Source organism: Notolabrus celidotus, chromosome 9 (genome assembly GCF_009762535.1).
Source record: "Notolabrus celidotus isolate fNotCel1 chromosome 9, fNotCel1.pri, whole genome shotgun sequence".
Taxonomy (NCBI): Eukaryota; Metazoa; Chordata; class Actinopteri; order Labriformes; family Labridae; genus Notolabrus; species Notolabrus celidotus.
In genome coordinates this window covers 31,375,903-31,399,397 of record NC_048280.1, presented here as the reverse complement: position 1 = coordinate 31,399,397, position 23,495 = coordinate 31,375,903, and the positions used below count along the sequence as shown (strand labels likewise).

The window sequence follows — 23,495 nt, the reverse complement described above, 5'->3', positions numbered from 1 at the left end:
TACTGAGAGGAACCTTCACAGATGGGTGCGGTATCTTCAAGCTGAAATCCTGTTTTCACAGAAGAGACTAATTATGCAATAAAAAACAACTTCACACGCTCTACTTGGCAAAATGAACACGTTTATTAATGACTTTATATATTATAAATACTTCCACTTAAATTCAAACAATTAACAGTTGGAAAATAAATAAAGTAAAACAACAATTGGGTTACAAACATGCTTTAAAAATCAGTACAAATATTAAGTTAATGTAATAACAAAGATCCAATTTATTTGACAACATTTGAATATTTAGACAGCATCACAACAGGAGTCATGTGTAACAGCTCTCAAAGTGAGAAGCCCTCAGTGTATTCTTCCTCCATATTCTCCTCTTCGTCACTGAAACATGCCAGAACAGGCAGCGTGGCAGCACAACCAGAGTCCTGCTCTGAGGACAAGGCCCTGAACAGGAGGGAGCAGACCTGTAAGAGGGAAGACACGACAACTCGTGTTAATGCACAATATCAAGGTTAGACATTTAAGTGCTTCAGAAATAAGGCAACGTTTCGTTATTGGGCTTTACCTTTAGTCTTTTACTGAATCAAGCAAGGAAAAAGAGACAATGATATAATAATCTTTATTTTTAAGTTATGTTTTGGGGGATTTTACACCTTTATTAGAGGGGAGAGTGGATAGAGGAGGAAACTAAGAGAGAGAATGAGGGAATGACGTGGGAAGGGGCTGCAGGCCAGATTTGAACCTGGGCCGCCCACGATGTGATCACGGGACTTAACCATTAGGCTAAATCTGTGCCTGTAATACTCTTTTATTGATATAGCACTTTTTAAAACAGGGTTACACAGTGCTTTATAAAAAAGAAAGAAACAACAATAAAAGAGAAATGTGAGGAAGAAAAAAAATAATAATGTTGGACGAAGAAAAAAAATAAAAGATTAAAATAATAAAAAATCAGAAATAGAAAAAAATAAAATAAAATAATAAAATCCTGTCAGTGAAGCTGCCTCAAAAAGATTTAAAACCTCTTGATTAAAACCCACTCGCGGCATCATAATAGTGACATCACATCTCTCACGTTGACAGTCACCATGAGCGTCTTGTAGTGTCACATGTAATATGATGGTCTTGACATATTCAGAGCAAGCGGCAACCTCCGGTTTCAAAATATAAAGCCGAAGTGCAGAAGTGTTATAAACTGCAGTTCATCGGGCGTCCACTTGAGGCTGAGAAACACCGGAAACCACATACACACCCATTCAAAGAGACGATCTTTACAGCAGAAATAATCATGTTTACAGCCTGGTTCAAAAACGTCTTACCTCTGAAGAGCTCATGTATCTATCTGCACACACTGTACTGCTGTGAATTTTTTTCTAACTCTGTATTATCAAAGATACTAAACTTACGAGTTTTGCCCAAATATGGGCATGGCTGATTTGATTAACAGGCGGGCACACTTTAGCTGTTAGCGAAAAGGCTAAAGGCCCGCCTCTTTACCTCACACTAGCTCGGACAAAGTTTGGTTGAGTTTAACATTTCCAATATGGCACCCGCCGACAATTGGCTTCAAAACAGCGCTCAGGAACAGACGGCTGACGTCACAGACTACGTCCATTATTTATACAGTCTATGCTTCAGAGTAGAGATCAAGGTAAAACACTTGAATGAAGTTAGATTGTCATCTGACATTACTGTATAAAGCCTGTTTGCACCTCAAGCCGTTATATGACTTAAAAATCAACAGTAAGCTCTCGTTACCACAGAGCAGGCAGGAGAAGTGGCAGCACTGGTGCAGTCCTCAGGCACAAAGAGTCTGGCAGTCTGAGGCAGGAGCAGCTTCAGAGCGGGAGGGTCGATTATTGGGCTGCCCTGACTGGATGCTACCAGCTCTGTCAGATCAGTGATGTCCTGAGGCTCACTGATGTTCACCTCACATGACTCCACAGGTAGATCAGCAGCCTCTGCACACCTGTGAACACACGAACACACACACACACACACACACACACACACACACACACACACACACACACACACACACACACACACACACACACACACACACACACACACACACACACATCACAGTCTTCTCTACAGTAAGCAGAGACCTGGCCCTAATAATCAGCTCCTGAGCTTGCAAAAAATAGTTCTGACACCAAGTGCAGTGTACTTTTCGTGCACACTGCCATGATCTGTGGCAGGTATGGAGACAAGTTCCAGTTGGTCTCAGTGAAACTGGCTGCTGAGCATGTGGGGAGCTGTAGGTTGTATTGACACGGCTGAGGGGGTGAGTGGAAAGAGGGATCATGTTAAAAATAACAGGAAGAGAAAGAGAAGAGGGACCCACAGGCCAGGAGGAAAAACTGCACAAAAATAAGAATCATTAGAATGAAAACAGGACAACTCTAGAGGGAAATACTGACTTCATGCTGAGCCTGTTACCTTAAAATGTAAAGTTATAAAAGATTCTGCACATTTTTTCCCCTGGAAATGAATAATCAGTCTCATCAGATGTGTGTCTAACATGAGTCTGGTCCTGCTGGAGGTTTCTGACTGTTAAAGGAAGTTTGTCCTTGCCGCTATAACTTGCTAAATGCTGCAAAGTGCTCTGCTCATGTTGGATTAAGATGAGAGTCAGACTGAGTCCTGTCTGTAAGATGAGACCGGATCTTATCCTGTCTTGATGTTGGGTCTTTGTTAATAATATAACATAAAGTATGGTCTAGACCTGCTCTGTTTGGAAAGAGTCTTCAGATAACATTTGTTGTGATTTGGCGCTGTTTAAATAAAGATTGATTGATTGAATAATGAAGGGTATAATCATCTTGTATAACAGTTTATGACTCCATGGTTGTATAAAGCAAAATCATGCTTGTGAACAGAGCTCTAAACCAGATTATATTTATTACTGTTCTTCCTTTTTAATCCTGTGTTCTTATTGTGGCTTGATACGGGACCTGAGAATCAAAATTTGGTTCCATATCATTCGACAGGTTGTGTTGGTATGACAATAAAAAACCTTGAATCCTTGAATTAAGCATTCAGTGAGCTCACAACCTCGTATATGAAACCAAACCAAACTACCTCAGAGAGTCAACCAGACCAGATGTATAAAGAAGAGTTCTTCAGGAGGAGGTCAGTAGAGCAAGCCAGGTTTTAGTCTCTAAACAGCTTCAGGCTCTTTGTTAGCAGGCAAACCAGTTTTCTTACGAACATACCACACCTGTCAGAAACATACCACATTAACTCAGAGCAGTCTGGATGATTAGTAGACGCACAAACAATGCAGGTTAAGGGTGCATGGTGTGGTTGAATTCCTTAGCGGTAAACATAGGAGCCCTGAGGCCTGATGTCTGCTTCCAGGGACTTCCAGCAGTGCATGCAAGCAAACCTAGTCATAATGACCCAGATGCTGAAAAGTACAACAGGGACTGGTGTGACAGGAACCACCCAGAGCCTAAAGAAAGCACCGCAAAGAGAGGAGAGAGAGAGAGAGGCGAACAGACAGTGACACAAGCAGAGCAACCCGGCAGGATAGAAACACAGAGATGAGGGGATTACAGACGGTGACACTGACAGACTCTAACCTTACCCCACATGTTCCGGGCTTGCCCTATTTATCTGTTACAGACACAAGGCTTGGAGCTGTAACACTACGCCCTCTCAGGATGCTAAAAAAAAAACCAGTGAGGGCAAACTGTCTTGACTGAGTGCCAGAAGAGAAGCTTAGGTAGAGCTCTGTGGGAAGACTAAACCTTAGTCTGCTGAACACTGTCACCGTCAGAGGTGGAGGAAAAGACTCCAACAAATCCACCATCTGGTCACAATAAGACCCCCCCAACATAAAGCCTCAGGGTGTAACTGATCCAGGTGATTGTAAAACTGATTACATCAGGTAGGGCTTGTTACCTTGGTGTCGTATGAGCCAGGGACGCTGAAGGCTGAGAGGGCCCCCTGCTCTCAGAGTCAACAAGGGTAGCCAGCACCACAGTGGCCTCCAGGACCATGTCCTCCACTGAGAAGCAAACAGGCCTGCAAACAACACACAATGCACATTCAGGTCATAATGAAGCAATCATATCTGTCTTTTATAATTCATCTCTATCTTTTATCATTTTATCTCATTAGGACTGCAAACAGTAAACTGGCTGGTCATATAATCAGACAGACATAGGCACCAATAAAACTTTGAGGTTGAAATTGAAGCTTTGATGTTTATTACACAAATATTTTGAAGTGTAATAACAGAATGTCACGTCTTCTTGGAACTCTAGATCAGAGCACTACTCGTGCTCATAAAAGTGACAGTGACTTACTTTCCTGCAGTGCTGCAGTGGACCGAGACTGGAAGGCAATGTGACTCTGCAAAGGACAAGAAGCCCTGGAAAACAGATCAGTGGGAACTATTCACTGGGAACATCTGAGAGATACATGTGTGGACCCATGTGCCAACTGTGACATCAGCTGATCGTTTGAAGAGTAATGTCAGGCATGTTTACAATCTGCAAGCTAATGAGACATATTAACAGAAGGCGACTACAACTTTAAGCCTGACTTCTAATCCATCCGAACCAGATTTACTAAAACCAACAGGAACAGGAGGACTAGGCTGCCTAATGAGGAGCTTCACAGCAGGGTTTCCCAAGAAAGATTCCAGGACTCCAAGACAAGTCTTATAAACCGGTCTGACTCGAGGACTGGTCATCAAAGTTTAAAAATAGTCCATCAAGTAACTTGAGTTCGGCTCATGACAAACCATCTTTCTGTACATGACCGTGTAGTTCCAGACTCTGACCACTTTTAAGTCCAGACTAAAAACATTCCTCTTTCAAGCTGCTCACACTACTCACGACTGGATGCAAACTTATTTTTAACAACAAAGTTTTAACATTTTTGATAAGCTTTAAGGATTTTCTGTCAGTTTCTTTTAACATAACTAATTTTACTTTATTTCTTTCTTGATCTTTTATTCTAAAATATTTTATGTTTTAATGCTTATGTTTGTTTAATGTCACATTTTACAATTGGATATTTTCTGACAAGGTATGGCCTCGTGGAATGAACCTGATATTGGATCTATTAGATGTTGGGCATACGGGCACCCTGCGTGGGTGTCAAGAGGTCTGAGCCAGCTTTGGGATGCAACTCGACACAGAAAAGATTCAATGTGTGAGTCTTAATTATTGGGAAGAAGTTCTGAGATGAATTGATTATTGATCATTTCGGTTCAGACAAGATCAGTTGTGATTCTGAGTCCGGCGGGACAGTAAGATACTGCAAGTTACGGACTTCCGAGCAGTGAGGGCCCCACAAACAGAGGCTATAGTCCTCGTTGCAGAGGTCGCTGGTTGGAATCCCGGTCGCGACCATGTCCTGCATGTCCTGCATGTCCTGCATGTCTTCACCCTCTCTGCTCCCCACATTTCCTGTCTCTATTCAGCTGTCCTATCATAAAGGCACAGAAGCCCAAAAATATATTTTTGAAAAAACATAACTGCCCACATAAAAAATTGTACTGCTTATAAAATGTTTGAAGTGTTTGCTGTATGTTTTTGTTGATTGTTACTGTTCTGTTTTTTGTTTTTAACTCTGTAAAGCACTTTGAATTGCTCTTTGTATGAATGCTGCTTTATAAATAAACTTGCCTTGCCTCAGATAGTATTCTTGCTCAAAATAAAAGTGGTTTAAAATCAACACAAGTTGAGCCAGTCATGAAGTAGCAACACATTTGTATCCGGCTTGATTTTTTCACATTTCATAATGAACCATGTAACGTGTAGCCTTTCATCGCCTGTCGGTGTGCTCCATTTTTCAACGCATAGGTTTCATATGCGTCACATTTGTCATCCTATCTGTTGCTATAAAGAAGAGTCACAGCAGTGAGGGGAAAGTTCACATGGAAAGGATACAGAATACTGTGCACAGAGGCTGCCCGCTCCTCGAGTTTCCATGTGCTGGGACCAAAAATATGACCTCCTAGACATGAAATACTGCTCATGACCGAGACATGCGTATGTACTCTTTCTACAACGATACACACAGGATCAAAAGAGCCTCCAAAAATAACCCAGTTACCCTCAACTCTTTGAGACAGAAGGTTATATCCGAGTCCTCTTCGACTTGAAAGTAGTCAAACTCGTCTGGGTGTAAGGACATCTCAGTGTACATCATCTTCATGTGATCTGGGACAGCAGTGAATCCAAGTCAAACAATGTCTGCACAACATGTTTGATGTTTGTATTGATGTGGTAAGACAATTAAATGTGTTGTTTGCATCATCAGTTTAGGTTATTTCCTGTCATAGCTGTTGACTTTTTAACAGTTTATATCACAGGGTAACATCGACTCACCGTATCCCGCCTCATAGAAGTTTTTAAGACTGACTCTCAGAGGATTAACAGACAGAGTGATTTCCTCCTGGGATACTGGGAAATGCATCACCATATCACTAAGCAGCCTGCAGAGGTAAAGCAGAACAAACTTCAAACTCAAACAGAATGACACTTGGTACTGAGAAGAAAGTCTTATGTCAATGCTGTAATGATGGATTATCTTTTTAAGTCACATGCTTTGGTTATTAATCCTATGTCAATCATTTGAATCAGCTCAATTTCACTGAACCACTGGAAAGCTGTTTGCTGCTAGACTGTTGAAACTACAAAATATTTTGAACACCCAAGCTGCATTCATTTCATAGACTCTTTATCTGGCTTGCAGCAGCTGTATACCTCACCCGTCTCACAGTGTTTCATTTCAATAAGTGATCCAAGTTTGAGTTTAGAAGCTTGCATAAAAAGGTTTCACTCAATCGTGGTAATGCACACCTAAAGTTTACTTTTAGAGCGTGCCATTGAAAGTTAAGGATGTTACTTGATAGCAGAATAGTGAGATGATGACCTGGCAGGAGCTTTCAGCACATTGGGACAGAGGTGTGAGGCAAACACTGCCTGCAGAGCCTCGCTTTCATGGAATTGAAGGTTATAGGTTTTAGTAATACCTGTCGGAAAAGCAGATAGGATATGTGGAGCACAGTGCCCCCAAGTGTTCATTATATGTAATGCAATTGCTGCATCACAGTTATTTTGAACATTATATAAACACTGAACAAATAAAGAACAGTTTAAAATGTAAAAATAGAAAACGCCTCTAAAAATCATTGATCTTTCTTTTATCATCTGCCGGCTTGTGATGCAAATTCAATATTTCCTACCATGTCTGCAGAAAAACTGGATCATCACTTTGTCATTTGGAGAGCCGATTGATATGTGACACTGTTCCACGTTACGCTCAATGGATGGTAAACACCGGAAAAGAGGGAGAACACACTAAAAGAGAAGAATGTGATTCACATAAGATTTGAATCATTGTTTAAACATTTCAATAATAGTCTTAAAGATACAGCGGTGTCATGTGTAAGCCTTAATTTGGTTCTGATGTGGTCACTTTCAATACTTTGATCTACACCTGGATAACACTGTGAGCTGTGGTGTCACCTGGAGCTCTGTGGAGATGAATTCTCAACATGACTGACATACCTTCATGGCTAGTTTGCATTTGATAGTTTCCCCACCCTGCTCTGACGCAGGCTGCAGGTTGTACTTCCGGAAGAAGAGTGGGGAGAAGAGGAAGCAGGCGTACGCAGAGTGGGCAGAGTTCACCGATCTCAGAGCCAGCTTTAAGACAAAGAAGAGGAGAGGGAGTCAGTCCAGATGTGGCTCCTTCCTGTCAGAAACTTTTGGGTAAAACAAGGTAATAATGATAATGATAATGCTTTTAATTTAAAGGCGCCTTTCTCAGCACTCAAGATCACTGTACTGGACAGAGTCCCAAAAAAAGAACAATATAAAAATTAGGCAGTAAAAATCAACAAGGCATGACACAGTGTGATTAATAAATACAAATACAATTAACAGGATAGAGTGCAGTGAAGAGGTGTAATCAGAGTAAATATGACAGTTTAAAAGTATGTGTTTTGAGATGTGATTTGAAAGTGGAAAGAGAGTCGATGTTATGGATGTCTGGTGGGTGGGAGTTCCAGAGGCGGGGGGGAAACTGGCTGAAGGGTCTGGAACCCATGGTGGTTAAGCGGGCAGGTGGTGTAGTGAGGTGAATGGAAGAAGAGGACCTGAGAGTGTGGCTGGGTGTGTTGATGTGGAGAAATTCAGAGAGGTATGGAGGAGCGAGGTTATGGAGGGCCTTAAAGGCGAGGAGCAGAATCTTCAAATTGATGCGAGTTTTGACCGGTAACCAGTGAAGCTGCTGAAGGACGGGAGTGATGTGATTGATGGATGGAGTTCTGGTGATGATATGAGCAGCAGAGTACGGGACCAGTTGGAGTTTATGGATGGATTTGAGAGGGAAACCAAAGAGGAGGGAATTACAATAATCGATGCATGAAGTTACCGGGGTGTGAACAAGAACGGCAGTGCTGTTGGGTGTGAGGGACGGGCGGAGGCGATTGATGTTGTGAAGACCGAGTGACATTATTGATGTGGGATTGAAATGATAGCGTGCTGACACCCAGGTAACAGTGGTCCAGGCCCTAGAGCAGTGGTCATCAACCTTTTTAAGCTCAATATCTCTGACCTCAACCTGTGTGAAAGGTGAGATCTACCTATAGACGCACTGAGAAAAAAAGGACAGCATATAAATTCCAACTGGAGGCCTTTTATTGAGCCTTATTGTATGATGTTACAGATGGAGGTAGTTGGTGACCTCCAGGGCTCCTAACGAGCCCTTCATTGAGAGCACCTGCCCTCATTGCACCCAGCTTGAGCTCATCAGCCTGGCTGCTCAATAAAAGGAGCTCCTTTTCTTCAGTTAGGTGTGTGCAACAGAGAAGACAACACCTTCACTTGTTTTTGCTGGGTTTTGTTTGAAGAGTGTTGTTCTGAGAGAGTGTGTATATTTGTGGATGTGTTGTGGAGGGAAGGAGGGTGGCAAAAGGAAAATTAAAAAGATGACTGATCTCTCAGGAGAGTTTTTTTCAGATTACACTTAGTTTAGGCCTGTTCCTTAGTTTATCTAGTCTTTGCAGTAGAATTAGTGGGTGGCTGTGGAGCTTTACATCTTCACTCCACCTTTTAGACCCCAAAGGCCTCACATTTGTTTGTATTTGAGGGTTTTAAGTTTATTTTTGTTAGTGTCCCTGTCCATGACCTCTGACCTTCATGTCATGCGGCTTGCAGACACGTAACATATGAATTACACTAAATTCTTTGTATAGCCTTCAAACTGAAAGCCCTGAAAAAAACAACACAAAAACAGAAAGGCATGTGGCCTATGCCCCTTTTAATAATAACTGTATTTGTTCATACTACAAAATGAAATTCATAAACATATTTGAAGTGGACAGATCATATTTAGGTGTAATGAGCTGTTTTGTTTACCTGATGAAACTTTAGAAAGTTAAACTGTAATGTAAGTTTATTAAATTATCAGTCAGTTCAATTCAGTGACATCTTGCATCTAAAGCAGCATCACCTCCAGAGACTTGTATGAACCAGTACAGGTGCAGCTCAAAAAATTAGAATATTGTGAAAAAGTTAAATATTTTTTGTCACTCGAGTCAGAAAGTGAAACTCATTCATTAAATTGATTCATTACACATAGAGTGACATATTTGCAGCCTTTATTCCTTGTTATTTTGAAGATTATGGTTTACAGATAATGAAAACCAAAATTCAGTGTCTCAGAAAATTAGAATATTACATTAGATCAATAAAAAAGGGCATTTTAAACAGAAATGTCAGGCTTCTGAAAAGTATTTTCATTTCTATGCACTCAATACTTGGTTGGGCTTCCTTTCGCATGAATTACTGCATGAATTACTGCATTAATGCAGCGTGGCATTGAGGGGATCAGCCTGTGGCACTGGTGAGGTGTAATGGAAGCCCAGGTTGCTTTGATAGCGGCCTTCAGGTCATCTGCATTGTTGGGCCTGGTGTCTCTCATCTTCCTCTTGACAGTACCCCAAAGATCCTCTATGGGGTTCAGGTCAGGCGGGTTTGCTGGGCAATCAAGCACACTAATACCATGGTCACTGAAACAGCTTTTTGTACTTTTGGCAGTGTGGGCAGGTGCCAAGTCCTGCTGGAAAATTAAATCAGCATCTCCATAAAGCTTGTCAGCAGAAGGAAGCATGAAGTGCTCTTAAATGTCCTGATGGATGGCTGCTTAGACTGTGGACTTCAGAAAACACAGAGGACCAACACCAGCAGATCACATGGCACCCCAAATCACCACTGACTGTGGAAACCTCACACTGGACTTCAAGCAACATGGATTCTGTGCCTCTCCCATCTTCCTCCAGACTCTGGGACCTTGATTTCCAAATGAAATGCTCATTTTCATCTGAGAAGAGGACTTTGGACCACTGAGCCACAGTCCAGTTCTTTTTCTCCTTAGTCCAGGTAAGACACCTCTGACGTTGTCTCTGGTTCAGGAGTGGCTATACACGAGGAATGCAACATTTGTAGCCCATGTCCTGGATTTGTCTGTGCCGTAGTGGCTCTTGATGCGCTGACTCCAGCCTCAGTCCACTCCTTGTGAAGCTCTCCCACATTCTTGAATGGATTTTGTTTGACGATCCTCTTCAGGCTGTGGTTATCCCCGTTACTTGTGCACCTTTTTATACCACACTTTTTCCTTCCACTCAACGTTCTATGAATATGCTTAGATACAGCACTCTGTGAACAACCAGCTTCTTTAGAAATGGCCTTTTGTGGCTTACCCTCCTTGTGGAAAGTGTCAGTGATGGTCTTCTGCACATCTGTCAAGTCAGCAGTCTTCTCCATGATAGTGTCCCTACTGAACCAGACTGAGAGACCATGTAAGAGTCTCAGGAAACCTTAGCAGGTGTTTTGAGTTCATTAGCTGCTTTGGGTGTGACACCATGAGTCTCCAATATTGAACTTTGTCACAATATTCTAAGTTTTCTGAGACACTGAATTTTGGGTTTTCATTATCTGTAAGTCAATTATAAGAATTAATGCTTGAAATGTGTCACTCTATGTGTAATGAATCAATATAGTATACGAGTTTCACTTTCTGACTTGAGTGACAAAAAACATTGAACTTTTTCAAAATATTCTAATTTTTTGAGCTGCACCCGTATGTGTCAGTGAACGCTGCTCACCCCTTTGACCATGGGATCCAACCAGAGCTCATCTCCAAGCCGTGACAGGGCATGAATAGCCTTCCCAAATGCTGCAACACAACATTTGTATTTAAAGTTATTAAAAAACAAACTACAGTTTTGTTATAGATGGAAGGAAATGTCGAGAAAAAAACACAAGGTGACTGAAATAGTGATAAATACGCAGCAGGCTAGCTACAAGATGACTCAGCAATAAATTAAGCTAGCATCATTTTTTAATATGAATTAGCCGAGTGTCTAACTAATCACAACTGATATAAATACTTCAAATCAAAACTTCACAACATTAAAAAACTTCTGTTTTTTGGTTAAGGTTTTACTTTTACCTTTAACACTATTTCCCTCGAGCTGGCAGTTCATATTTGCTGAGAAGTTGTTCCTGTTACGATCTCATTAATGGTCAAACACTATTGTATACAGTCTATGGTCACACACAATCAATCTATATTTATATAGCATCTTTCATACAAATCAAATGCAACCCAAAGTGCAAGAAAGAAGCAGAAATAAAATAATGGCAAGACATATTAAAAAAATAAAAATGGATTTTAAAATAGAGACTAATGCACACCAACAATAATCAAATATGTGTAATTAAAATAAGTTAAAGCATCAAATTAATATTAAGAATATAAATAGTTAAAATAAATACATTTAAAAAGGGTAAGAATAAGAGCTGAAAATAATATTAAGGCTAAAAATTAAATTAAAACAGATAAATGAATGAATTAATAACTAAAACTAAAATAAGTAAAATAATAAAGCAACATTTAATCAATAAAACAGTAAAAAGTAAGTAATAAAATTGTTAAACCCTACATAAAAACACAAGGACTGCTTTGCAAGATTCTAACTTAAAAGAACTTTCCATTGTGATAAATGTATTAGCTTAGCTAAATGGTTACGTACAAATGCTGTATTAGATGAAAGAAGTCTTACAGTGCAAGAAAAATAATGTGTCACAATAAGGACTATTTGGAATAAAAAATGTCCCAAAGGTTCAAATCATTATTTCATTTGAATTTAAATGCAGATTTTTGGTGCTGAGTGAAAGTTGAAGAAACCAGACAGTTTGTTGGTTTGTATCTGGATTTAGTTTTCTGATGAACTTCTTGAATCCATCAGTTCTGACAGTGCTGACAGGAAGCAGGTCTTTAATGTAATATGAGATTTTTGTGAAGTTTTAGTTTTCAGATTCTTATTTTTCTCAGATTGAGGTTATTTCCATAATTTTGATTTAAATTCACAACAAATATATCAAATTGAGAAAAATTATATCATGATAATTATCGTTATGGAATTATCGCCCAGCACTATTCAAAGTTACATTTAAAAACATGAAAACAATCAAACCAGGGGTTACAGTAGTTCATGTGGATTGAGATTAAGTGAAGAAAAATATTCAGGGGAGTAAAATTATTGCACAAACCTTCAAATTATTGTCATATTAGAAGATGAAATAATGAATGATAAACCAAGTGAATCAATAGTTGGAAAACTTGTGTTCAAATAAAAGATGTATAACTATAAAGTAATACATTCTAAAAGGAGAAATTGCCATCATGTCTGTCTTCTGTTGACAATTTTTGGAAGTATGACATCAGAATAAGCTCTGCCGCTGCTTTTTCTTGGCCCTTGTGGCTTCACCTTTGCTGCATTCTTCTCTGCATCCTTTTTGAACCTGTTATTTTCTCTACACTGATGATGATCCACGTACCTTCCTCTACAGGCAGGATTCTGTCCTAGGAGACACAAAACACAAAATGAGATGGATGGCAGTGGTTTAAGTTTATGCCTGAGACCTTCAGATACACACCTGATTGGATGCATGTGTGCAGCACATTAAGGTAGTGCCGCTTCATCTGTTGTCTCATGTACTCTGTGCTGTAAACGTTTGCTATACTGCAAAGGTACCGCTTATGTCCAGCTGTGAGGGCTGGATGCTGAGACAGAGACAAGATATTATTTCAATATACATTGCAGACTATCTTTAAACTCATTGTTTTCAACAATCTAAAGACCATGACAGCAAAAAAAAACAACAAGAAGACAAACTTGGGCTCACGTTCCAGTGCTACTATGAGATTACCTGTAAGAAGGGCACAGACATTAAAGTTTTGGGACTGTGTATAGTCTTCATGTGCTGGCAGCTTGCAGACACAATCATGTGTGTTTCTCTTTGCATCTCCCTCCCTTGTTGACATGGAAGAGCTTGAAGGCCTGCCAGAGACAACATGTTAGTAAACTGTAAGCTTAGACTTTATTTGTTTGATTAATTGATAAAAATAAATATATAAAAAGTAACCTTTTTGTTTTGAATCAACCTAGGGTTGGTAGGAATCAGTGATATGAGTTCACTTCATAAATACATTCAGTGACGTAACACATTCACATTGATGTCTAGGTAAAAGCTTGCTTCTTCAGTTTTGTACTCATATTTTGAGACATGTCATAGGGGCAAATATACCTTATACTAGACATTTATTTTTCAAATAATGTTACTAGTTACTTTTCATAATAATTAACAAAAAATACAAAAATAAGTCCCTAAAATATTTTTTTATAAACAAATAATTTGTCAAATAGTTTCAATACCTCAATCAATGCTAGTGTTAGTGTAAATATATCTTTAATTACATTAAAATAATTAAACTTTCTACCTTTTAATCAGAAATTCAATTTTAAGATATCGTTAGAAATAGCATTATTAGACTGACTCTTGAGATGGAGAAGTTTAATAAAGCAAATATAAACTTTGGCAGTGTCTTAATTATCAGTGATAAGTTTAAGTTGCATCTGGTTAACATTTTAAAGATTATTTGACTCACCATCTTTCTTTCTCCTGGATGCTGCAGACCTAAAAGTAAAGAGCCTCAGTTTGAATAAAATAACTATCATTCATATATTAAAGTGTTAAAACTCACTCCATGGTCTTACCTCAAACTTCCATTTTCTAATATGCTTTCTCTTTTCAGCTGCTCGACAAATGTAACCTGCTTCCTCATGATTTCAAAAGAACAAAATCAAAATATGTTCTGTGGATATCTCAGAAAGGTTGCCAGCATCTTCATTAGATCAGTTTGTGTTGCAACCAGCACAGCCTGTTAGTGTGAGAAGAAGCCAGCCCAGAAACAGGACACCATTCCCGGGGTTCCAATTACAGAGCAGAGGTCTAATGTACTTGAACCTTGAGCATGTTCTCATTTAAAATGCAAAACACAGACAGAACCACAAGCCAGTCTGTTTACACACTTTATTGAGCATCATGTCCAATATACATTGCATTGACACAAAATGAAAAACCAAAACAAACAAAAAATGGCGTTAGGGTGGATTACCTGGACACACCATTTTCAGGGCGTATTGCTTAATGACATTTTCAAACGCACCAAATCTGTGCAAATACAGTGAACACCGGTCAGAGGAGGTCATGGTAGGTTAGAAAAGTCTGACTGAAAAAGGTAATGTCAACAGCAGTTATGTGATCATCAAGTCTACAGAAATCTACTAACTGAACACATCACATTCACCCAGAATGTACTAACAATGGTATAATATTTAAACATACCCAACCCCTTCAAACCTGATTGCATGCGCCAAAAGATGGTAAGTTTTCAATGTCAGTCAAAGACCAGTCATACTTAACATTGTTCCAAAATAGATGTCATCATGGCTTTATATTCAGCAACACCATCCATAAGAGTGAGCAAAAGCCAAAGTTTTCCAGACTCCACCCACTGTTTCAAAATAAAACCCTCTCAGAGGAGGTTTTACTTTCCATTAGAACGCTTATTTATCATTTACAAGGTGGCAAATTAACTTTGAATCTCTATTTAGAATTTCAACTCAAGCTCAGTGATTTTGTAAATGGGGTAACTGTGATCCAAGTATGCACCGGTAAGGACTAACGATGTTGGAAGAGTTATAGAGCATTACTCAGCTATCATCAGAAGCTGAACTCAAACATGACTGTGGCTTACACATTACTATTTACCCACATGTAGATCAGAAGCCAGGTGTGCCATAACAAAGTATGAATGACTAGCCTACTTCTACTATGTTGAGAGATTGAGAACTAAAACAAGCAGAGTTCTTGTCACATATGTTATCCTTTCAAATTGAGGTAAGCTCGGGTCTCAGTTAACCAGGACACATGCTGAATGCGCACAGCTCAGGCTTTATTCACAGACTGTATTTGGTTGTCCATGATTTATTACAACCGTGTGAAAAGACATTAGACTAAATGAGAATTAACAAATATCTTTACTGACCACAGATTAAGGGAAAGGGTCAAGAACAGTGAGATCTTTTTTGAATACTGCTAATCTAAAACCCGATGGAGTGTGCTCCTGAGACGTCGGTGAAAACCTTTTGTTATCATTAGTTCTGCTTGTGCAAGTCAATAAATAATAAAACCATAACCCTCAAATCACTGAGTAAGCCATTCCATTTACATCTACAGCTAGAACTACATAACAGAGCTGTGCTGAGGGGATCATGCAGGCTTGAGAGTTATGGTTTTATACCTTTGTTCACCAGCGTAACTATCATATAACAGGAAGTCTTTCTCAGAGAAATTAAGACTGTATGGGAGATCTTTAAACAAAGAGTCCCTCTCAGACGTCTTAACCCGGACCTCTAAACAACAAGCAGACTGTGAGGAATAAAGCCGACACAAGGCAACAGTGATTATATGAAAGTGTTGAAAAGAAATCACATCAACTGACAGAAATTGGTAGGGCCGACATTTATCTGGTAGCAAGTGTTAAGTAGGGAGAACAAGTGATGAGCTAATGGTAACGGGTTTTTACGTTTTGTTTTACACAATCTTGACCACTAAATTGCATAAGAAACCTGGTATAAAGTAGAAACTGTTCAGCAGCAGATAAAAAAGCAAGTTAATTTACAGTAGTGACATATCTTACATCATTATTTTTTTCAAAATAAATAACATTAAATATACAATTCCAGGTAGGAAACAGGTTAATTTCGCTGGTAGGGGTTTTCAAATTGGCTCATCTTGCGGAAAAAGACAACCATTCACAGAAAGGTGGTTGAGGCCAACCAATTCCTCTGACTGGCAAAACAAGGGGTGCAAAAGCCTTTCGCTGAAATTATCCCTCTGAAGGCATTTCCTAGAACTGGAGAATAAAAACACATTATTACCTCCATGAGCAAAGTTTCTGCTGCACATATGAGGAGCATCACTTCAGTGAACTCACCCTGGAATTTACAATGGACTCCTAATCGAATGCCATCTCTTGACTCTTTCTTACACAGCGGGCCACCTTCCTCTTGAATTCACCGTTAGGATCCTCCCTCCACTCTTTCTGTGGGAGCAACACCAGATTATATTAATGACACATACTTAGTTTACACCAACAGCTGAACAATAATGGTATTTTGATTTCTATGGGATAAGTTGTGAAAACTCACCGCAGCATCAACGTTAGCTGGTGAGTCGCTGTTGGGGTCTGCTAGCATGGAGATAACACTAATCATGATTGTCTCTACTGTGTGGATTGGAAGCCAGCGCTCTTCAGGCTTTTCATAACCAAACTTATCTTCTCCTGGCTCGTGCAGAATTGAGATGCAAACGTCCCCGTTCTTTGCAACTGTGAAGAATTAAAGCATTGATTTATTTATTTATCATCAGCAGTGTTCATTACAAAAAAAATAACAACCCTCAAAGGATGTTTACTTTTCTGCTAAATCCTAAAAACCTTGAAAATAACCAAACAAGTGGTAAATATTCTGTTTCGGTCAATGAGGATTTGAGGTTTGTCAACATCAAAGAGTCTACGGGTGCGTTTACCATTCGGATGCCATATTTCAGTGATGAACTTCATCTTTGGAGGCCGTAGCGGATAATCATAAGGAAAGGTAAGGTATGCTTTGAAGAACCCTCCTTCACTGAAACACAATAACAAGGAGAAGTCAGAATCACATAGACACACACACACACATTATACATATATAAATAAAGGTATTGTGTTGTGGATGTTTCTCACTTACAAAAGGGTATCTTGTGGACCAATGATCACAACTTCCCATTTATATATATCATCATCGTCTATCAGACCAGCTGAAAAGCCCTCCACTGGGTTCTTGTTGAGCTCTAAAGAGAAAGGCAAAAAGAGATTGTTAAATATTATGGACTGGAAATGAAACAACTGAAACAGTTTCAAGAGACTGGTCTGTGTTTGAGAAAAAGAGAGCAGGTAATCAGGTAAAGATTGATCGGTATATTTTGGAGAAGTCAATATTTAAATTTACATATAGTGTGAGAAAAATCTCTTACAAAGGCCAGAATAAGGAGGTCAGGTCTTAAAAAAGGTGATGATCATTGAGAAGTAAATGTGAGATTTGGTGAGTGTCTGAAGTCAACAGAAAACCTCAATATGTCAAAGCCCATTGTAAATACATTAGACTTTCAGAATCAGAATCAGAAATACTGTATTTGTCCCGGGGAGGGGGGGGGGGGGATTCAGTTATTACAGAATGCTCTTATAGGGGAGAATGGGGTTGGTTGGCACACGGGTTGGTTGGCACACTCGTTATATCTCGCCACCAGAGGGCACTGTCTCTCAAATTGGGGTATGGACATTTCCAGAATTAGGATCAGAGCTCACCTACATAGTCTTCTCTGGAGTAAGACAGCTGAACTTGAGGTGAGAGGACTTTTTGTGTTTTTCATGTCAAATTGTAAATAATCAGCCCCTCCGTATTTTTCTTCTAGGCTTTTAAACGATGGGTTTATAACAAAACAAGTGTTACCCTTATAAAGTGTGAGGGGAAAGCTATAGTTCAGATTTTTAGTAGCTAGCTAAGTAGTTGTTAGATGGTTGTTAGCCTTGATGCTAGCAAAAAACTCCAGTTGGGGTTGGTCATCAAATTCTCTTTGGGGTTGGTTGTCACATGTAACAACCAACCCCTATGTTGGCAAAATCATGCATGGTGAAATGAGTTGGAGTGTGCAGACCCTACATTTGCATCACTGTAACTCAGACAGTGACTGCATGTAGCCTAGTTGAGTCGGCCATTATAGTTAGGCCTATTTGTTTTGTTCTTTATGTTGTTATATAGGCTGGCCTAAAGATGTGTTTCCTGTTCATGGTCCTTGATCATTTTATGTTAAAGTGCATTAAGTTATGTAGGCCTATCACTTGTCAGTGCAATTCAACTTTCAAATTTAGTTCTGCCTTCTTGCCTTTTTTAAAAGATTTTTCCCATTAAAATACCATTGTGACAACCAACCCCATAGTGTGTGACAACCAACCCCATAGTGTGTGACAACCATCCCCATAGTGTGTGACAACCAACCCCATAGTGTGTGACAACCAACCCAAAAGTGTGTGACAACCATCCCCAAAGTGTGTGACAACCAACCCCATAGTGTGTGACAACCAACCCCATAGTGTGTGACAACCAACCCCATAGTGTGTGACAACCAACCCCATAGTGTGTGACAACCAACCCCATAGTGTGTGACAACCAACCCCATAGTGTGTGACAACCATCCCCATAGTGTGTGACAACCAACCCCATAGTGTGTGACAACCAACCCAAAAGTGTGTGACAACCAACCCAAAAGTGTGTGACAACCATCCCCATAGTGTGTGACAACCAACCCCATAGTGTGCGTCAACCAACCCCATAGTGTGTGACAACCATCCCCATAGTGTGTGACAACCATCCCCGTGATGGGGTTGGTTGTCACAATGTGTCAGAGTGTCTTTGATAGTTAATTGCCTCTTTGTTACAATGAGTTGGAAAATGAGAGGGATACACATTTCAAGCCAACACCTTAAGCTTCAATTTAATTTAGGAATGACGATTGAAATATGTTTTGATAATGAGCAATCATCAAAACAGTAAAAAGTGTAACATCCAACCCCGTTCTCCCCTACACAGTACGAAAGAAAGTCAAAATATGATCAAAAGGAGGAATAAAATAAAATATAAATACGGATAAAACAAAATAAAATATAATAATAATAAAGTATATACAGAAGTGCAGAATAGTTAGAGTTAGCTATCTATTTACACATTTTACAAATCCTAACACAATCACAGCAGTATTTAATACATGTGAAAATCACCTACATAATTAAAGGTACATGGGAAGATAAGGTGACCTGTTAGTGTGTGTTTTCAACCAAAATTTGATTTAAGGACAATTCAATGACACAAATCTGTCTTTTTAAAAAATGTATATTAATAATCTATTTACACTGTTACCCTGTTTGAATGTTTTATCCCAAATACTGGATTATAGCTACAAGCATATGAATGTAAATAAACTATTAAGATACACTTCCAGGCAAAAGTTTGGACACACCTTCTCATTCAACATTTTGTATTTATTTTAATTATTTGAAACACTGTAGATTGATTATTTAATGAACAAAAAAGTGTTAAATCAGAATATGTTTTATATTTTAGATTCTGTAAAGTAGCCCCCTTTTTCCTTCATGACAGCTTTGCACACTCTTGGTATTCTCTCAGTCTGTTTCATGAAGTGGTCTCCTGGAATGGTTTCTAATTAACATGAGCCTTGTCAAGAGTTCATTTGTAGAATGACTTGCCTTCTTAATGTGTTTGAGACCATCAGTTGTGTTGTTCAGAGGTAGGGTTAGTACACAATGGATAGCCATATTTGACTACTGTTGTAATCCAGATTATAATCAAAATAAATAAAAAACATTGAATGAGAAGGTGTGTCCAAACATTTGACTGGTAGTGTATATAAAATCAGTTCCTTTTTTAATATAACATTCAATATTATAAGTGTTTGTATCATATAGTTTTAGTAAAATCAGCCCTCATCCTCACATCTCTCCATTTAACCTTGTTCAATAACTGCACAGTCTGGCTCACGCTCAACAAATCAGTTCGTGGTTTCCAAAAATATAAATCACTGTTGAACTGAATCACCAACTTGACGATGTGAATTGAATCAACCACTGTGAAAGCAGTGATTCACATCCCTGCGCACACAGGAACCAAAATTAGCGCGTACCGCACGAACAGTACAATATGCTCAATAATAAGTCATAGAAGGCGATGATGATGATGATGGTGGCTTCACGCCTGATTCTTTAAAGGAGAGGGCGCAGCGGTGGATAGTTGCTCTCATGTCAGCACCACAGGAAGAAAACACAGTCCTGTCCACTATCAGCTGTGCCTTACTTTATCATAATATGTCATTTAGGTTACAGTGCTCTGCTGGGAAATAAACTAAAACAGCTTTAATGCCTTGACACCTTGATAAACTATCTAATAAAGAGGGAGCTTATTGTACTGGGGATTATCTCTTAGAGGCAGCAGCTGTTTATTTCTGCTTATACTTATATTCTAATTAAAAGTTGTGTACAGATAGATAGACGGCCTCATCATGCATATAAGATTGTTGTTGTTTTTTTAAATAAAAGAGCCAGGTTCAGGTAAGAGTGTAAGATCAAATGGTCTACCTCTCTAGAATAGGGTTGTAAGTTGGATCAATATATCAGTTTATATCTCTTATTATATAAAACGCATTTTTTGATTATTTCCCTTTTGGTTGACAGTAAAAAGAGAGAGATTACTTTATCTATTAGTATTATTATTATATTATTAGTATTTTTGTATTTTTATGTAATTTTTCATCTAGTTGAATACAATCTATTTGTATATTATTGTTAGTCCAAAGAGGGAGAGATGGAAAAGGGGAAGGAGAGGAGAGAGTGCAAGATCAGGAAGAAACAGGTAAGAGAATAGTGGCACACAAAAACATTGAAAAAGTCAATTTCTGTTCATGTGTTTTACATGTTGTGCATTGCATGTCAAATGAAAGTCCAAAAAATAACCCCAGTCATTTGTTTTGGTATTTTTGGTACTCGCTATAGGGGGCTGGTTTACTCCAGAAACATACTGTTTTTTTTATAAGTTGAGGAGCTGCTGTATCAAAATGAGTTGTCTTTCCCCAGATATTAGGGCTACCATATGTTTCTTTTATGATTCCAATCCATTCCTCTTATTGCTTTGGCTCAGCATTTAAATAACCTTTATCAGATTTGATGGTTTAGTCAGACTTTCCCAAAAAGTGTTATACTTTTCTTTCACAAATGTGGGAATGAAATTGCATTAAAATGTACAAACAGTGAAATTTCCTAGAATCGCCCCTGGATATAAGTGTAAAAATATATATATTTAATATTTTAAAAGGGTCCATTCTCCATGGACCACTGTTTGTGGTCCATTCATTCAGGACTCAGTTCTCAAGCACCCAGAACCGGGCTGTCAGACAGAAGGACACCATCATGTACATGAGAGGGATTATTCTCTGTGTTTCTAACAATATTACCACCATCCATACATGAATCCATGGGTATTATCAGAACTATAATCTAACACCAGCTCCTGTAATGTGGATTTGCTCTGATTGATCAGTGAGGAACGTTATCTGACTTAAAGCCGCCAACTAACATGAGAAACATACGATTATCTTAAATATCGAGAGGTCCGATTATTCTTCTCTGTCCTGCTGATTCTGCTGTGGTAGTCTATGTGTCTATGAGGGGATTCAAATGTAAAGATGTCACATTAGTTAAGCTAGAATCCTGAAAGCAGATGATCCTCGTATTGATTATTCCTTTGTTCCGTCTGCTAACTAATGTCGAACTTGCTAGCCCGTTAGCTCGGTCAGCGTTGGTTCAGATCTAATGTTCCCTTGGATTATTATAAAAAGAGTTCCTTTCTAACACAGCTCTGCAGAGTATCCCGTGGTCTCTGTACTGCAGAGGTAAAGGTTCCTTTGGGGCCTTTGTGGGCAGAAACATAGCTTTGCGTAGCTCCAAACGGGCTAACGTTAGCTGCTCTGTAGATAGCTCACACATCGGGAACGATCACTTGAATTGCGTGTTTTTTGTATTACCTGCCAGTTGTTTTCGAAGAAGTAAGGCTGATTGTTCGGTCATGGTACGCGGGCGTTTCTGAAAAACACTTTTGTGTCGACAAATTCCCCCGAAAGTGAAGCCGGAGCTGGATCGGGGTGAGATCTTGCGCTGCTGGTTTCTCTCTGTGTTTTGACACTATAACGTTCAGCTGCTGGGGTTGACTGTGCGCATGCGCGGCAGCATTTGACTGTTTACATGTTTATGATGAAGGCGACGTGTTTTTTTTGAGACCCAGAGGCACTCACTTCACAACGTTTTCAACAGTGTACCCAAGCATTTCCTGTAACATAAAACGATCCCTGACATCTTAACAGATAGCTGTGTTAAGATTAGATCCATCAGAAGTTGTGATTCCATCTGTTACATCCAAACACAATTTTTAAGTCTGAATATATCACATGACATGTTGTTGTCTTTTCAGGATCCCAGACCACTTCGTCTTTATAATAATGGTACTGACTGATCAAATGATTTCTTCAATTTCATGGTACCTTTTTGTGGAATGTGCCTGGCCTTGTTTTTGGCCTTAATAGCTTTTATTATCTTGTATGTTCAAATTGGAAATCTTCCCTTTATCACAAATATTTAAGTTTAAAAAAGACGTGTCATTGTTCTTGTAAGCAAATGCAAGCAAGAGGATATTGTTGCTGAAACAGATTTTTTTTTAATTAATATTATGTGTGCTGTACAACAGGTAAACACTATTTTTGTTACAAAGACAATTTTATCATTGCTAAAGGAGAGATTTAGAAGCTTTACAAATATGCTCTTATTCATATTTTTTACTTTAGTTGTCTTGATATTCTTTACATTAGAAGATCACATTCTGGATGGAACACTCCAGTCTTCACAAATCTATTTATTCATGTGCTGTATTTATTTTTTGTCCTGCAAATGCTTTTTGTTGTTGATCAAATCCTTTTTTATTTTTTAGAAATAGTCACAAAAAATATTTACATTGAGAACAACAACAACAGTAATATAGGCCAATTAAACAAAAACATGTATACAGATATGACGCACACACAACAATTTCAAAAACATACTGTATATACACACACATACATATATAGAATAAAATAAATAAATACATGTTGATAGAAATAAGAATGGAAAAGTAAGAGTGGGTTTACAGAGTCATGTTGGCAGCTGCCATGTGTTCAACATAGGATATGAACGGTTGCATCTGATGGTATCTCTTGTTTTCCTTGCAGTTGCTTGTTATGACTATTTTCAGGTATGAATGACACAAAGAAAGGTATCTCTGATGCTGTTTTGGGGCAGGATAAATAATTGCACAACTTATGGTTCCTGTTGACATGTGTCAAGGCCATAGGCTTATGGCTTTATTTGTGGCTTTAGAAGCATCAGATCTTCCGCCAACTAATGATAGA

The 23,495-nt window shown here is 38.9% G+C and overlaps 2 protein-coding genes across 2 annotated transcripts; both read right to left on the bottom strand.

Moving 5' to 3' along the window:
* Positions 1 to 248: 248 nt before the first annotated feature.
* rad9b (RAD9 checkpoint clamp component B) lies at positions 249 to 11,625 on the bottom strand. Its single transcript, XM_034691158.1, has 11 exons — positions 11,491 to 11,625; positions 11,144 to 11,214; positions 7,542 to 7,679; positions 7,217 to 7,331; positions 6,904 to 7,003; positions 6,357 to 6,463; positions 6,082 to 6,188; positions 4,323 to 4,387; positions 3,916 to 4,038; positions 1,762 to 1,972; positions 249 to 467 (listed from the first exon to the last, which is right to left on the bottom strand). The coding sequence occupies exons 1-11, from the start codon at positions 11,522 to 11,524 to the stop codon at positions 333 to 335; spliced, it is 1,206 nt and encodes a 401-aa protein (XP_034547049.1). The 5' UTR covers positions 11,525 to 11,625; the 3' UTR covers positions 249 to 332.
* Positions 11,626 to 14,403: 2,778 nt separating this feature from the next.
* On the bottom strand, positions 14,404 to 22,263 carry LOC117818810 (ubiquitin-conjugating enzyme E2 G1-like). The gene is made up of 6 exons (XM_034691896.1): positions 22,080 to 22,263; positions 17,180 to 17,282; positions 16,980 to 17,077; positions 16,601 to 16,779; positions 16,387 to 16,494; positions 14,404 to 16,305 (listed from the first exon to the last, which is right to left on the bottom strand). The coding sequence occupies exons 1-5, from the start codon at positions 22,120 to 22,122 to the stop codon at positions 16,408 to 16,410; spliced, it is 510 nt and encodes a 169-aa protein (XP_034547787.1). The 5' UTR covers positions 22,123 to 22,263; the 3' UTR covers positions 14,404 to 16,305; positions 16,387 to 16,407.
* Positions 22,264 to 23,495: the final 1,232 nt, after the last annotated feature.

What these genes read in the sequence shown, in the direction of transcription:
- rad9b (XM_034691158.1), bottom strand. Translation starts at nt 11,524, where the DNA reads ATGAACTGCCAGCTCGAGGGAAATAGTGTTAAAG. An exon ending in AATGCAAACTAGCCATGAAG is followed by an intron (nt 7,332 to 7,541) that starts GTATGTCAGTCA and finishes CTTCTCTTTTAG; the next exon opens with TGTGTTCTCCCTCTTTTCCG. An exon ending in CACTGCAGCACTGCAGGAAA is followed by an intron (nt 4,039 to 4,322) that starts GTAAGTCACTGT and finishes TGTTGTTTGCAG; the next exon opens with GCCTGTTTGCTTCTCAGTGG.
- LOC117818810 (XM_034691896.1), bottom strand. Translation starts at nt 22,122, where the DNA reads ATGACCGAACAATCAGCCTTACTTCTTCGAAAACAACTGGCAG. An exon ending in TCTTCGAAAACAACTGGCAG is followed by an intron (nt 17,283 to 22,079) that starts GTAATACAAAAA and finishes CTTTCTCTTTAG; the next exon opens with AGCTCAACAAGAACCCAGTG. An exon ending in GGTCCACAAGATACCCTTTT is followed by an intron (nt 17,078 to 17,179) that starts GTAAGTGAGAAA and finishes ATTGTGTTTCAG; the next exon opens with TGAAGGAGGGTTCTTCAAAG.